We start from the raw sequence: 16,843 nt of genomic DNA, 5'->3' as shown, positions 1-16,843 counted from the left end.
AAAAAAAAAAAAAAAAAAAAAACTGCAGTGTTCAAACTTACTCTTAGATCAACAGAGAAAAATCTTCAGACGTTTTAATGGGATTAATTGGCAGAAATAATATTAATCTTAAAAAAAAAATATTGACTCATCCTACCCACACTCAATTATAGCTTAAAGGTCCCCTTTGTTTTTCTGGTTGGAAATTATTGTTTGCTTTGTAGCTGAATACACCCGGGAGGCAGATGATGAAAGCTGTAAAAGCTTTCAGGTTCGAGTGCGGTGGTCCTTAATGGACCAGACGAATAAAGTGAATATTGTTCTGTTTGTGGTTGTGAGCTTCTCCTCATCTTCATCTGAATAGGACTGGAAATGTTTCATTGTCACACGGTTTTGTTCAACGTCGAAGGCAGCAAAGTGTAGCATGAGTAGTGCAGCGTTGGTGTTTAAACATTGTTGCACACTGAATTAGATCTGGATCTAGCACACTAAATGTTTTCTGTTTGTCCCCAGAGACTGTAGCTAAGACGGGGATGATCCTGCTTGCGGGGGAGATCACCTCCAGAGCCACTGTTGACTATCAGAAGGTCGTCAGGGAGACGATCAAGGACATCGGCTATGACGACTCCTCCAAAGGTACGCTTGTGGAGAAAGAAAGCTGGTTCAGACCCAGTTCTATGCTGCTTATTAAACTTTTGTTGTTGTTTGAAAAGAGATAAACATGGTGATGGTAAGCAAATATGGATTTGTTTATTTATTTTTTAAACAAACTAGCCAATAATCTCGAACTGGCAGACCTCTTCCTTTAGTGTTTTCACTGAACTGCTCAGCACTATTTTAAGAGGGACATTAACCTACTTAATACATTTTAGAACTGGGTCCTATTCATTAAATATATTTTTAAAGTAATTTTCTTTAAGTTGAAAATGGGGAAAATATGTTCAAAGCTAATCTAAAAAAAGATAACTTTTAAGTGATGAACCCATCTAGTGCAAGACATTGTGATAAATTTTATGCATTTTTGATTCATAATTATTCTTTGATTTAAAATGAGAAGTTGATTGTGTAACGTACCAAAGCTGTACAAGTTTATCTTTGTGGAAAATTATAAAATTGTACATGGTTTTTTTTTGTCCAGATGAAGAATTATGCGAAACAAAACTTTTAACTGTTACATTATCAGGAAATAATTGTTTTAGAATTTAATTAACATTAATTACCACAAAATCTCCTTACGTCCCAGTAAGGAGATTTCCTGCGGCTGCAGCTCCCGTGGGTAATTGCTCACATGAGCAGTGGTTTTCTGGATAGAACAGATTTCGTCATCAGAAGGTGAAGCTGATTTGTTTTCCCAAGGCGTGTCCAAGTTGTACCCTAAATCTAGAAGCAGATTTCTGGAGAGAAACTTTGGGATTCTGAAGGTGGGGCTTTACACACTGACGCTTTTGGACTTTGGGATCTTTCAGAGTGAGAGCAGACATGGACTGTGCTGCTTTGAGGTCATCGAGGGGGAAATGGATCTGTCTTTGACCAGCTCTGCAGTGAACACCCAGAAAATGACATTAATTTAGCCTGTGCAGTATTGCGCGGGACAGTCTGACTTTTCATCTGACGCTCTGCAGAATAATGGACGTCAGGACTACAGGGGCTCTGAGTATTATTTTTGTTGTTGAATGAATTGAAAACAGCCTTTTTCTCTCCCTGTTTTCACTCCAAACATGTTGAACCGTCTAAAGTCTTTGTCTAACGTGCCAAACAAAGGAAAGAGCTATTTTTAGGAAGTCTGATTCTCCATATCTTATTTGACTAAGAGTTTAAGATTTAGAAATAGAGGTGAGGTAAGAAATGGCTCTATACCACATCACTAGCAGTAGGTTCAGAGTAAAATTTATACTTTAATGCCTAAACGTGTTACTGAAAAATCCAGAAATCTAAGACTGGGAAAGAATGGAATAAAAAATATGACAACTTTTTAAATTAACAATGGAGGATTTTTAGCCAATTACCTGGTAAAGTCTTGTGGTTCTTTGCAGGCTGCTCTGGCCAGGTGAAATGATTCTCCCTTTGAGGTCACGACCTTTGTTCACAGGTTTTGACCATAAGACCTGCAATGTGCTGGTGGCTTTGGAGCAGCAGTCTCCTGACATTGCTCAGGGCGTTTATCTCGACCGTAAAGAAGAGGACGTTGGAGCCGGCGATCAGGTTTGTGCTCGGTCAGCAGTTCGACAAATCGGCTTGTTTGACCTCGTTCATCCCGTGACTGCATTTCTGACAGGGTCTCATGTTTGGTTATGCCACGGATGAGACGGAGGAGTGTATGCCGCTCACCATCGTCTTGGCTCACAAGCTCAACGCCAAGATGGCCGAGTTGCGTCGGGATGGAACGCTGCCGTGGGTCCGACCCGACTCTAAGACTCAGGTTAGACGAGCATAAAATTAGCATTTATTATTGTTATTAAACTTGCTGTAGTTTAAAGGTCAATTAGATAATTAATTAAAAAAAAATGTAGAAAGATGTCATCCAAACTTTATAATGTTGGGTGAGAAGAATTTTAAGTTTAAATATTTTCATTTTAAAACGGGTATTACTGCCATCTAGTGGTTACTTTGTGCCTGCCAGGTTCTTCCTATGTATAAAGTACAGTAGAATTACAAAAGTTTTTATATAATTTAAAACGTGACCTTGTGTTTTTTTGTTTTTTTTTTATGCAAGTTTCAGATAGGTCAGCTAAAATTTTTTAAAAAAAAATTTCTTAACCAATTGTAAGTCTTTTTTTTAAAAGGATTTTATTTGGGAACTTTAAGTACGAATACACCTAGCATGGTTGTGTAATTGCAGGATCAATGTTAACTAATTTATTCAATGTATTTATGGTGAATCAATATGTTCGATAACTTGTATACACGGACCAAATAAATATTAAACAATTAGGAATTAAAATGTTGTAATTTGGGTCCATTATTATGAATATGTTATGATTTACAGTGTGTTATCACTAATAAGATTCTTCTAGTGCAAATGAATAAAAGCATTTATTTAGTATTAAGACTGTTTATATGAATCAAAGTTGTTGACGCACTAAAACTGAATAAGGTTCCGTATAACCCATTAGAACATGTAAATTCTTGTACATCTCCATAACTTGCAGAAACAGTTTAATCATCACAAGGTTCTGTTTAGATTTTACGTCCGAGTTCTTCTTCTTCTCCTCCTCTGTCCAGGTGACCGTTCAGTACCGACAGGACCGAGGAGCCGTGGTGCCGCTGCGTGTCCACACCATCGTGATCTCTGTGCAGCACGACGAGTGTGTGAGTTTGGAGGAGATGCGTCACAGCCTGAAGGAACAGGTGGTGAAAGCCGTGGTCCCGTCTGGTTACCTCGACGACGACACCATCTACCACCTGCAGCCCAGCGGCCGTTTTGTCATTGGCGGTCCACAGGTGAGAGAACGGCTTTACGAAGACTTTACTAATCAGTTTAAGGCATCTGGATTACATGTTTTCATATTTATGACCTTAACTTTCTGTAAATGTACTCCATCTTTCCTGCAGAGTGATGCTGGTTTGACTGGGCGTAAGATCATAGTGGACACCTATGGAGGGTGGGGAGCCCATGGAGGCGGAGCGTTTTCTGGAAAGGACTACACGAAGGTCGATCGCTCTGCAGCGTACGCCGCTCGCTGGGTGGCCAAATCTCTGGTTAAAGCTGGACTCTGCAGACGCGTCTTGGTCCAAGTAAGAACTCTCCTCGCCTGGTGGTGAAATGAGAGATAAATGAACGAATGAAGCAGAAACGTCGTTAAAATACCTTCAGAAATGATCAAATCTGTCTGCGGTTTTAGGTTTCCTATGCTATTGGAGTTTCCCATCCTCTGTCTGTCTCCATCTTCCATTATGGGACCTCGCAGAAGAGCGAGAGAGAGCTGCTGGACATCGTGAGAAAGAACTTTGACCTCCGCCCAGGGGTCATAGTGAGGTAAACTGTGTCAATAATCTCCCAAAAAACAAAACTAAGGTGTGATATTTAAAAAAAAATTTTTTAAAAGCAAAGCAAGATATTTTTGTGCAATTCTACAAATAAAGATAACAAACTGACTCAATGTTTAGCTAAAGGTTAAAAAAAAATCATAAGCTTTGGCCTTGTAAAAATTAAATATAAATATTGCTCCATTCGTTAAACCAGCTGAACTCTGACCTCCTGCTTGGTACTGAAAGGAGAACAACTTTTTATGAAACTGTTTCTTGTTTCTACAACATAATTGAGTAAAACGGCAGGAAGCTCAAACTGTAGAGGTCAAGATGGGGTCTAAAGGGTAAAAGATTGTTTTAGCTGCAATTGGTATACATTTTAATTAAAAGTATGCAGAATTGAAAGGGAAAAAAACTAAATTGAATATCCTGCTTTGGCCTTGTGTTGCAAAGAGTTTCCTAGTGACGAGGAAAATATCGGCTCCAATTAATGTCAAATTATGCAAACGAATGTCTGAGCGTTTTACTGCATATTCCCTCAAAAGGCTTTAAATGCTGTGGCTGTTCGCTAAAGAATTAAGTATTGAAATCAACCAGTTGTTCAGCTCAGTGACCGCCTGTACGTTTGAGGAGTTGCCTTAAAATAAATCCGCAGCTGGACCTCCCAATTAAATCAGAAGTGAATTTATCAATCAGACGCAAACATCCAGGCTTTCCCAGAAGTCATGGTAAATAGAAATCTCTAACTAAAGAAAGTAAGAGACGCTTCCGATATTCTGATGTGATCTTTTGCTCATCATTTTTGGCATTTAGCAAATCGAAATGAAGCAATAACTAAAAGAAATGGAAGACAGAGACTTATCCGTGTATTTTTACTTTCCGAATGAATGATGAACTTTTGTTTCTCTAAGGGACCTCGACCTGAAGAAGCCCATCTACCAGCGCACGGCTTCCTACGGTCACTTTGGTCGGGATTTGTTCTCCTGGGAGATTCCCAAGAAGCTGAAATACTGAGGCACTCTGATCCCATCACACACACACACACACACACACACACACACACACCGTCCTGCAGATAAACCTCTTACCGTCCTCTCCTCCTCTTCTTCGCTTTGTCTTGCTCATACATCAGAACACCATCCAGTTAGTTTTTGTCCAGCTGTTGGCAAAGTTACAATTATTCCACCTGCTGCACTATAATTTTTACTTATTTAGTATTAAAAATTAAGATTTTTTTTAAAGACAGGTTTCAAAGGAACATTTAACCTACATCTTGTTGCAGTACAGATGAAGAAACGAGCCAGTTCGTGCTCGGTCATGTCACAAATGAAAACCAGACCATTTTGTTATTTATGAAATTGTGTGCAGCCTCTTCATGCCGTTGTTTTTTTTTTTTTTTTCTGACGTTTTACAGAGAAGTCAGAAGCTGCTAATGGTTTTGTGGTTATGTTGGGCTGCACAGTGGTTTCTGTATTATGTAGATATTTATTTTCTACCCTTAAATCTCTAGGATTTTTCAAACTCTGTTCAAAATGTCGACTAAGATAAAGGCACAAAGATCATCTTATTCCTGAAGGCAAACACTCCATCGGCTCAACGCTCAGATTAATTTATGTGACTTGTTGCAGTGTGAGACCCAGTTGGTGTACTGAATGCATTTCTCTTCCTTTTCGACAGTCGGTGCTTGGGCGTACCAAAAGTGGAACAGGCTTTGGCTTTGAATGTTTGAACTTCCAGCTTTAACTTATATTTAAATAAAATATATTCTCCTCTGCTGGATTTTTCCAGATCGCCGCTCTCGTCCACTTGCTTCACCCAGATATCTGCTGAATACCTGGCTAGTTGTCTTTCTCTGTGACTTTTAACCTTGAAATATAAATCACCAGGATATGTACTGTAAAATCTTAGTGCTGTCAGTCCACAGCTCTCATCTAGGTGGCGCCGTTTCTCTAAAAACTACTGAAGCTAAGATTTGCCTTTGGTGTCTTCAGCTCAGTTCTGTGGTTAAGTATTTTAAAACAGGAAACCCTGGTTATAACTGCTGCCAAAATGACCAAACACCAAACTATAACCTGATCACCTGCTTTAGTTTGAGGTAATTTATACCTTTCTGCCACTCTGCTCTTTAAGAGACAAAGCTAATCATCATCTGACTGTGTTCCTCAGCCAGTGCAGCTTTAGCTTGAGAGCGACGGCTTGACGAATCTTCTGTCAGCCGTCTTACTGGTGGCGTGCAGCAGCAGGTTTGGGAGGGGCAGCTGGAGAAACTTTAAGACGAGGTTTTTAATTGATATATCTTGATATCGTAACGCCACGTAGAGTTTTAGGGCGCTCACTGTCTGCCCAGTTATCTGGTGGTTTTACTCGACTATTTATTTCACAACATGTTTGCTTTTTCAAACTCATCCACGACTCAGACAAATAATTGGTTGGTGTTGTACAGAGAAACCAGCCTGTTTACATCGTCTGCAGCTGGGAGTTTGAAAAGCCGCTTCCCTTCTTTTAGTTCAAGTCGGTGTTTTGTGTATTAAGTGCCTTTTCTCGTTTGCTGCAAATGAACCTAAAATCAATTTGTTACCTTCGTGTCTCTTTCTTCTTCTCCTTTCTGAATTTTCCTTGAATAAAAACTCACATGTGTAACTTGTTTGTTTGATGCGTGCTTCAACTGGTGACCATATGTACACGAAAATACCAGCGAGAACATGAAAGCAGAACTGAGTATTTTGAAGATTTGGTCGAAGTGATCACTTCCTTTGAATAGTTTCCATCCCAAGTTAACGAGTCACTTCTGCTCTCTGTGAACACGCGACTTATCATGCTTGACTTTAAATTGTAACACAAAAGCCTGAATATTTGGGCTACAGGTGTTTTCAGAAACTTGGTTTCTGCCTGCGGAGGGGGGACAAAATGTGGAGTGTACAAAATACTTGCAGTGAAATACCATTGGGATCATTTTATTCCAGCCAAATCAAACAAAAACAATAAAAAAAACATAAACTACTGAAGCTTGATAAGCTGACTGAAGGTTTAATCTTGTATACAGAGTAGCTGGGATATGAAGAATTCAACCTCCATCCAGTGAAGCTTTCATATCTGCAGCATTTCTTCAGTCCTGATAATTCTTGGTGCACTGTTTTTTTTTGTTTTTTTTTTAGCTCAGCCAGTGTAATCACAAAGCAAAACAAATCATAAAATGCAGTAAGATACAAAATTATATAGGGGAAAAACATTGGTAGTTGGAGCAGGGCGTGTTCACAGGAACGGCGCCGGTTCTTCTCCACCCTGTTAAAGAAAAATAAGTGCATACGGCTTATTCCGTCTTTTTCTGACTTTATTGTCGTTGGTGTCGTTTACTCACCTTAATGTTTCAGATTGTGTTGTAGCTCAGAGGCTTCCAGGCAAATTTCTGACAGTAGAACAGAGTCTGCATGCAGAGGACAGATTGTATGTTAACACCAGGAAGCTAAACTGGTGGCTTCATTTAGGTTGTCGACTTACTCCACATTTCAGGGCGCTGCTGACGTCTTTGCATCTGTACGCTGCCAGTGTGCATGGGTCTGTGAAGTCAGAAGAAAAACTTTGTTTTATTATTTGTGAGCGTGGAAAACTATTCAATGCTCTGCAAATTCATATCGTTAAATATTTTTTCAGTTCAGATTATTCTAATTGATGGAAAGTATCAGTGTTATAAAGTTGAGTGCTTTTTTTTGTGACTTTCCATGTTTATTTAATCACCATTTTGTACCACAAATTACCAAAACTTTTGCACTTATTTTGTTTTTTGCATCTACCCATATTTTAATTTTGGATCTGCATGTCGGGTTCACAGTTTATCTAAATAATTTTCCTTAAATGTGTTTTCATATTTGTTTAAAAAAATAAATATGATTTAGTAAGGCATCTAGGAATTCTTGATACTCCTATATTATATTTTCTACTCACTTTTCCTTAAAGTTCTAGTCTCATAAGTGATAATTATATTAATATTCTTGAAATTTAAAACGTAGTTTTAATAAGCAGCTTTTAGCTACATTTTCAAAGAATATCTGTAAATTTCTGTCAGTAGGCCAAACTTGAGCTCATGGATACACTTTTCCAGTTTTCATAGGTTAAAAACATTTTAAGAATTTCAAGAATGAGAATGTGTGCTTATTCTACCTTATCTTATTTTATCTTATTGGATAAGATGCAATAAAAACCAGGTCGTGACTTAAACCTGCAGCAATGTAGACTACCAGAGAACTGTAGGTTTAAAGAGAGAAAAAAAAACAAGAAAGTGCCGACTGACCGACAACTTCCTGGCCTCTGCACAGGTGGATGAGGTTGCAGATGAACTGCGGAGTGGCGTAGCCCAAGATTGCGTCCAGCACCGTTTTGCTGTACTTGCTAATAATGACCTCGCACTGGTCACGATAAGTTGACGGCAAGATGTGGCAAATCTCTTCCAGCAGCTTGATCACGGCACCCTGCAGTCGGAAATGAGAAAAGTGACTCGGGTTGACGCCACGCGTCTTCCCTCCGTTGATTTAAAGTGTGAAGTTTTCCTGACTCGCCTCGGTCCTTTCTTTAGGCAGCAACTCTTCCAAAGTCTTGAAGAAGAAAATACAGAAGGAGCAGGTTGTGGCAGGCTCCCCCTGATAAACAAACACAAAAATCCTGGATAGTAAACGTCTTGGCGATAGGAAATGTTCAAACATCATTTCACAGTAAGTGTGTACCGACATGGTCACTTTTCAAAGCAGCCTGAAGAACCTCGTTTGCAAAGTAGCTGAGCATCCTTTGACGCTCTTCATCGGAGCCACACAGTCCGATCATCTTGCAGACCTCTGATGGTTTCTGCAGAGACAGATGGATTATTTTTGATATGTACTATCAGCTAGGTGTTTGTTTTTGAAAACTCGACGACTGATTCCGGCCTCCGACTTACTGCAACACCAGTAACAAAAGTGATGGCCAGCGGGAGCATTTTGTCCACCTCGTCTTTGCAGAGTTTGGCAGCCGGTCCGGGCAGATGTGCACACAGAGCATCAATTCCTCCCATGATCTTTTTCTGAAACGAAATGGTTACAATGACGACCCTAGAAAAAAATGCACTACTTTTCTCGCCACTAAACAAATAGTGCTAAGGGAAAAAATGTCAAAAACCAGTTACTGAAAGAGGATATGATCTATAAAATGGTCATTTGTTTTTAGACACACAATTCGTTTTGTTTTGGTTAAAAATAAAAAGAATGCATTTTAATCCTTCATTTCTGGTTTTAAACCAACATTAAACCCAACTTAATATTGAACTAATGGGACTGTAATATGTGGGATTTCTTTGTTGATGGAAACAAAGCTTCAGATCTCATTTGATTCAGTAAAATATATTTGGCTTATTAAAAAAATTACTGGTTGAAAATGAAAACATTAAAAAGTTTTATATGTACATTTCAAAGCTAGTTTGAAGAATTAGGTTTGACATTTTTCTGGATAATTAAAGTAGTCATCCGTAAACAAGTTGGCTAAATATTGTGGTGCATGGTTGACAGCCACAGTTTACCAAGATCTGTACCACACATGGAAATTATATATATATATTTCAGATTCAACTGTCATCGGTCTAAATTAGACAGATTATATACGTTTTGAATGTGTGAAAGTAACAGTGTGGTTAAAGTAAAACATAAGGTTTGTGCAACTACGTCTATAAATATGTCTTTATGTAAGATAGCAATCAAATAATGGAGCGTCTGAGATTTGTTTTCTTTCTTCTTTTAGATCTGCACATTTAACATAATTCACATCTTAAATGGTTCAGTCCAATAGCTTGATAGGTAAAATGTTTCACGCCTCGACTAAAATAGGGTGTGTCCCTGATGGCAACAGTGAGCATAAAGTTCAACTATAATTGTTTGGTTTTTAACGACCAATTAAAAAAAAAAAACATCATCATAGTGACTGCCTAATTAAAACACCAAATAACCAGAGTGGTTGGTGATTGTAATTTTGCTTTTTGTGTTTTGAGTTAAGTTATGGTGATTAATTTCTACTGTAAATTTATTGTAAGGATTTTCAAACAAGGGCAGACGCCAGTAAGAAGAGTCGGAGTACATTCCGCAAAAAATTACAGAGAGAGCAAACTAGTCAACTTTTTGGTTGAATAGTAAAAGCTCAAGCTGAGTTTTTGAGGAAAAATACTAACGCCAGATCAGAAAAAGGTCAAAATCCAAGAAAGGGGATGTTCAAGATGAGGAGAGAGAAAAAAATCTCTTGAGAAACTTATTTTCAGCTTTTGCTAGAAAAAGAAAAGAGGAAGTAACCTTTTATATGTGAGAAAGCAGGAACATTTCCGTAGCGTTTGCGTTTCAGTTCATGCACAACTCATCAGAGATGTTTTTCATTAAGGAATGTGAAAAATGTGTTTCCCCCTAATAACAAAACCAGTGTTTAAAATAGGATTTTATTCACCAGCATCTGTTCAACCCGCGCGTATTAGCAGGCGATTGTAGGACATTGTGTTTTTCAGTCCTGGCCTCGATAGCATTATCAGAAAACCAACATGAACACTCAGGTATGTGTTTGCTCCAATATCTGCCATTGTTCTCACCTGCAGGTCAGCGTTGGTCAGCATGTCAACAATGAGTGTGAATATTTGGGTGCAGTCCTGGCAAACGTCCCCATTCTGGATATAAAATACATTTTGTTGAAATCTTTTGCGTCTGACATGATTCGTAAAGCACATTTAGAAGGACAGAATTTTAAATCTATCATGTTCACTCATCAAAAAAAAAAAAATTCCATTTGCATCGCTGTATTTGATTTAATGCAAATACAGCGATGCATTTGCATTAAATGCATCGCATTTAATGCATACAGAAAGAAAGTTGATAGATGCAAAACTATTGTTTTATTTTGGTTCAGCAAGTTATTATTTGCAAATACTTTGCACAAAAAAAAGTTTTTTATTCTAAGCAATCGCATCGTAATTAAATTCTGTTTTTAATTTAGACTTAAGAAAGAAAAACATGCTTATATGCTTGTATAAAAATTGCTCACTTACTTCACCAGGAAGACTTTGCAGATGGTTGCTGTCATAAGTTGCTGTCACATCTGCAGAAAAAAATATTTATTACATTTACAAAGTAGAATTGTTTCTTTTACTTTGAGATTTATATTTTCAGCATCTTACCAGAGCCTTGGAGCGCAACTAAGAGAACCAAAGGTAAAATCAGTTTGGCCATGGCTGCCGTCTGCGTTTTGTTTGTTCAAACTATTTGCTTCTCACATCTGAGGGAACTGCAAGTGGGTTTTATATCTGACGGATTTGACCACCTACCAGACAAAAGAAAATGTTTATTTAGTACAACTGCATGGGCGGGGGGGGGGTTTCAGTTCCTCACACCAGCCGGGTAAATTATGTTTCTAAAGAAATGCATCTATCACAGTTGTGGTGTTACTTATAATGTCTTTATCTCTCACCTTCTGTTTCCTCTTCTCTTTTTAAATGAATGTTTACTTCTGTTGCTGATTTCCTGTAATTTTCAGTAAAATATGCAATCATTTTGAACTGTAAGATACAGTCTGTGCAGAACCCAATGGTGATTTATTTTAAAATTAAGATAAATTAAAATATAGATCTAAAATAGATCAAATCACTTCAGGGCCAAACGAGTCATTCCTTTGTAGCGACACAATAATTGAGTGGCGCTCTTCTTGTTTTTTGTCTTTGTAATTGTTTCCTATAATATTTTTTTAATCTTTATGTTTGTAAAGATTTAAAAAATATATATTTTTTGAAAGAGCAAATCTTTGAATCTGCTGTGATTTCTCCACAGAGGTAAATGCAAAACCTTGCAGAACTAGTAATACTCGTTTGACCTTTTTTTTTTTTTTTTTTTTTTTACAAACCCTGATATATTTTAGTGAGATAATTTTTTTGCGGTAAACAAAAAGTGGTGCATAATTGTGAAGTAAAAACTGGTGAAAATTACTTAAAGTCATTTTTGTAGATAGAAGCAGAAAGGCCTGGTTTCTGCAACGATAGCGGCAAATCTAAACTTTTTTCTGCACAACATGATACTGCCACTACCTTGATTTAATGTGACAGTTGGTGTGGATTGTAAGTTTTGCATGTAGGATAGACAGTTTCAATTTGGTTTTCACTGACCTGACCACCTTCTTCCACATATTTGCCGTGACCTTATATGGTTTCACTCTAGTGATTCTCCCATGAAATCTAAATTTGCAGAAAGCCCAGGTATTAGTTATCCTATCTGCAAACAGCTCTGCAGCTCCTCTAGAGTTTTCAGCTGAACTTCACAGTTTCCCTGACGTGTCAGTGTCCATTGGTCTTCATGATGCTGTTTTGTTCTCTAACAAACCTCCAGAAGCTTCACAGGACATTAAGCTTCAGTAAATATTTAGAGTGAGATTAATTATTCACAAGAAGACTCTATTTCAATTGATTTTGCTGGATTTATTTAGAGTGATAAATTCAGATTTTATTTGGAAAAATAGGGAAATATGTAGTCTTTTTCTTCCATTTCACAATTGTTGCACATCAACATTTATGTGTTTAGAGTGACTGTCAGGCACTCCACATTCCTAACCTGTGTATTTTTTCACTATTATCTTTTTTTTTTACTTGCTTCTGTCATTTTTTGTGTCTTAATATATTTTTAATAGTGTTATTGTTTCAACCTCTGGTAATTTAGTAACTTTGTCAAAGTTCAAACATATTACGAGCGACTCGGTTCACAGTCTAACATTCTTTTCTCTGTATTTTGTCTGTTTGCTTTGGCCAGAAGCCTCTTGTATGTGCTGCTGTATTTCCTCATTTTGTAAACCAAACCATTTTGTACTTTTTAATGAAATTTTTCATCTTTGCCAACTAGGATAACTGTAGCGCCGCCTGCAGGACTCTTCTGCAGTTGCAGCACATGCCTTATGCACAGCATTAGCTGTTACTGAGCAAGCCAGTAAGTTGTTTTTATTTTTGTATTCTACAGCCGCTTGCAGTTCTCCTTGTGCATGACTCAGCGCATCTCAAGCATCTTTAAATTGTAGACTTGTGAGTAGAAATGCAATAAATCCAAAGAAGCACTGTAAAAGCGAGTGAGACAAAATTTTCCATCAATATTTCTGTATTTATTTACAGATTTTGACATTAATATATATGCCTACTTATTTGTTAAGACCTTAGTCAGACAGATTCTCACGTCTATGGTTCCATCTTAGAGCAGGAACATCTGATTACTCAAGATGAGGCAATGTAATACTTTAAGAGTTGTGTTACCAAGTTCCACATTTGCTCAAAGGTGTCATTGTCCTTATCAGCTGTATAATTACCAGCTTGAGCATTTACCACAGCTCTGAGACTGTAATATTGTGTGCAAAAAACGACTTAATGAACATGCATTCATTGTAGCACTTATCCTTGTAGAGGGGCTGGTGCCAATCTTCAGCGATGGATGGGAAAGAGGCAGGATGCTGCAGGGCAAACAACCATGCAGATACACATAAGAACAATTTAGAGAGAGCAATTTAGTTGACTTCATTGTTTTTTGTACTGCAGGAGGAAACTGGTGCACCTGTTTGTTGCAAGGCAGCAAACGGTGCTAACAACTGTACCACTTTGCAGCACATAATATAATATGATGTAATACAAAATATGATATAATATAAAAGATAACATACAACTCTTACAATTATTGACTATTCAATAACTGTGAGATGTTCAAATGTAAGCTTTTAAGCCGGTATATATAAAAGTTTTGACTGCTGCTCTGAGCAGCAAGCTGAGTCACTGTTTAAGGCCTCCAGGCCAGTAGGGGGCCCTAAAGAACACTTGACTTTCTAATTACAATTTAGATCTCAAACGATTATTAAGGATGAGTCCACTTTTAAATTCTTTGTTCCCATTCCCAAAGACATTTATTTTAGATTTAAAAGAATTATCATATGAACCTGCTGTTAAGATAATTTTGTATTTTTTTTCCTTTGCTTATTCTTGTCTGATTCAGGGCATGACCTTTGACATTCCAGAAGGAACTTATGGGGAGTAATACCTGAGTTTACAGTCAATGGTATTGGTCAACAGACCTGAACTGGATAAAACATTTCCTCAATCAGCGACTTGATTATCATATTGTTCTCTGAGGTGTTTCAAAGAAACATCATAAACCAGATACAATAATGCAAAGGAAAGTCTTGATAGTTATTGCCACTAGTCTTCCTGTCTCCTTTAAAAGCAACATTTTCTCAACGTTTGAACAGCTTGTAAAGTCTCTACTGAAACAGAAATTACTTCCTCTACAGCCACAGGTCATTAACAGTATCACCTCCTAAAATATTTTACCCCAAGGTCTGTTTATTCAAACAATGACGTCAAGAGACGAATTTCACGGCCAAACAAGCCACTTTCTGTCAGGAAGTAATTGTTGGCTCCCTAGTTAACTGTAAAACTAGCTGTGTTAAATAAACAACACTCAAATGATCCAACATGGATGACGTGAAAGGTCAAAAATGGAGAATAGTTTAGACCAAAACCTATTCATGTGCTAGAACGGTCTAGTCAAAGTCTAGATCCAAATAAAATGAAGAATCTGTTTAAAAAAAAGATTGTTGTTTCCGTCTAGTGATCTTGATGAAGGCTGGTAGAGAAAACCCTGAAATGTAACAGCAGCGCATGCCACACTTTTCAGATTTTTAGGCGTATAAATTTTGGAAAATGCATCAATCGTATTTCTTTTGTGGCTGTAACATGACAACAGAGGTGTGAATATTTTTTTTTTTTTGCAACACACTGCAAATCAAAAGCAGTTTGGTTTAATGTCTCTTCTCTTGCCTTTACGACTTGTAGTTAATGATGGACCAAATGGGAATTCCTGTAAAACAAGGTTGCAGCATCTGGGTCAGCAGGTCATTTAAACTGTACATATGTACTGCTGTAAAAGAATAAAAACATTTTAACAGCTTCATTATTGCATTTGCAATTATGTACTATTTATCTGATCACTTTATAGCATAAAGATTATAACTTTGAGCACCGAATAAAACAGAAGGAAGTAGAAACCCATTTTCAGATGTTGACTGGCAGTAACAAAACCTTTTTGTTCTTAGCTCACGCGGAGTCACAACAGAGACAGCAGAAGGGATTGCAACACTTTCTTTTGTCCTTCGTGTTTGTTCCTATGAAATTTATAACTCTGTTTGCATTGCCCTTGCCCATTTTAAAATTTAATGTACTGTACATACAGTACTGTGCTTTATATTTCATTTGAACATGTTAGAATGCCTTGGAATCTGTTGATAATCAGCTTTTTAAGGCTTTTTGTTTAGGTCTTTTCTTAGAAGATCAACATCCTTTTGACTAATTTTCAGTTCAGCTTCAGACCTGAAGCATGGTGGACAGAGTATTCTTAAAGAATATGGACAGAGAACCATAAAAACTATTTATGATTCTGATTAAAAGTCACGTATTTAAGAAACAAGAAAAAAACAGGAAGGACTGAGACAGGATCCGAGAGACTAATCATCCATCCTGTGAGTTAGCTGCACTTATAGAATAACCCTGCTGGTTATCCTACAAGGTTATAGAATAACTTATTGGTTACTCTATAAGTTTCTATCAGTTCTGTCGGTGTGCTACCTTCAGTCTCTTCCAAAGTTTCAGCTAACGACACAAGAACAAGATGCATCTTCGTGACATATTTCCTGAAAATCCAATTTGTAACAAGTTGCCTTTGGACACAACCCTGTTTTTTTCTTTGGGTTTTTGAGTTTTAAAAATGTGGATTTAGTAGCACTTTTTAAATAACTGAAACATCATTCTGCACCAATGACTTGTTAAAAACAATTTATTTCACACATAGCTTCGTTACTTCAGTTTCTGATCATTAATAGGCATAAAATGCTCCATTTTCAATGCAGATAAATTGTTTAAATACAAAGTTTTGTTGGTGAAACTTGATTTTTGACTCTTTTTTCCATAAAGGTTTGTTGCTTAAAATGCCTTTCAAATATGATGCAATGCCAAATTTGAGTTAAACGTTTGAAGGCAACAGCTATCTCTACACAAGATGCATGCCCATATTTGTTTTCTGCTTTCTTCATATGTATTCACAAGTAAAGTGGCTTAAACATTTACAGTGATGTAATTCTAATTAGTAGAGCATGATGATAACAATCCTGCATGTCAGGAATTCAATTTAGTGTCCAAGATGACTTACTGTGTCTGCCGCTGAGGACAAAGCTTCCTTATTATTTTAATAGAAAAGGTCAGGTCGGCACGACACCTCCTTGTCTAGTAAGTGATTGTCAGCATAAATGACTCATGCTTCGTCCCAAACCAGCTTTTCTTCCTGCTTAAGAGGAATGCACATCCGCCATTGTTCAAGTAATGTTTGAAATATCTTTAATTCGTTTCTGTGCAGTATTGTTGTCTGACTCTCTAAGGACAACTTTGATGACTGGTGTCCACCCTGGCCTGAAAAACTACCTTCTTTCTTCCATCCCAAGTGGTGTAACGTGATTTCTTGCCACACTTAAGTTGACTAAGAACTTCTCAGGTTTGTTTCCCCTTTTCTTTCTAACTTCCTTCAAAAAGAGATTAAGACACAAGTGCAACTCTTCACTGAATGTTGCAAACAAAAAGGGTGGAAATGTTTCTGATATGTGAACTTTTCTGCCAAGAAGAAAAGTTAGCTGCTGATGCGTGTGATAGATTTAGATAAAAGAATGCCGCCACACCTTTGCTGAGTTCATCAGCAACAGCTGAGGAGGTTTTTATTGCATGTGGTTGTAAAACGTGCAGGAAATGTTCCCGCTTTATTGGTCTATACAACAAAGGGCAGTGAGGTCTAGTCCATTAATTCAACAGTACTAACTTCCACTGGTGAAGTTTTCCCTTTTT

General features: G+C 37.4%; 2 protein-coding genes across 2 annotated transcripts in view; one reads left to right on the top strand and one right to left on the bottom strand.

Moving 5' to 3' along the window:
* mat2aa (methionine adenosyltransferase 2Aa) overlaps window positions 1-6,585 on the top strand; it is a 10,338-nt gene extending 3,753 nt beyond the window's left edge. Inside the window, exons 3-9 of the mRNA XM_007567345.2 lie at window positions 493-615; window positions 2,069-2,181; window positions 2,255-2,398; window positions 3,202-3,420; window positions 3,532-3,714; window positions 3,822-3,955; window positions 4,860-6,585. Of these exons, the coding sequence (XP_007567407.1) occupies window positions 493-615; window positions 2,069-2,181; window positions 2,255-2,398; window positions 3,202-3,420; window positions 3,532-3,714; window positions 3,822-3,955; window positions 4,860-4,962 (1,019 nt within the window). The 3' untranslated portion in view covers window positions 4,963-6,585. The remainder of the gene's footprint in view (window positions 1-492; window positions 616-2,068; window positions 2,182-2,254; window positions 2,399-3,201; window positions 3,421-3,531; window positions 3,715-3,821; window positions 3,956-4,859) is intronic.
* Window positions 6,586-6,886: 301 nt separating this feature from the next.
* Window positions 6,887-11,255, bottom strand: sftpba (surfactant protein Ba). The gene is made up of 10 exons (XM_007567334.2): window positions 11,120-11,255; window positions 10,991-11,040; window positions 10,538-10,612; window positions 8,876-8,998; window positions 8,671-8,784; window positions 8,502-8,582; window positions 8,237-8,414; window positions 7,447-7,505; window positions 7,307-7,372; window positions 6,887-7,230 (listed from the first exon to the last, which is right to left on the bottom strand). Exons 1-9 carry the CDS (start codon window positions 11,169-11,171, stop codon window positions 7,316-7,318), a joined length of 789 nt encoding a protein of 262 aa, XP_007567396.1. The 5' UTR covers window positions 11,172-11,255; the 3' UTR covers window positions 6,887-7,230; window positions 7,307-7,315.
* Between the last annotated feature and the right edge of the window lie 5,588 nt (window positions 11,256-16,843).

The sequence above is a fragment of the Poecilia formosa genome, unplaced genomic scaffold (genome assembly GCF_000485575.1).
Source record: "Poecilia formosa unplaced genomic scaffold, Poecilia_formosa-5.1.2 Scaffold6, whole genome shotgun sequence".
Lineage (NCBI taxonomy): Eukaryota > Metazoa > Chordata > Actinopteri > Cyprinodontiformes > Poeciliidae > Poecilia > Poecilia formosa.
The sequence above is the reverse complement of the archived record's forward strand: the minus strand, read 5'-3'. Positions and strand labels throughout refer to the sequence as shown.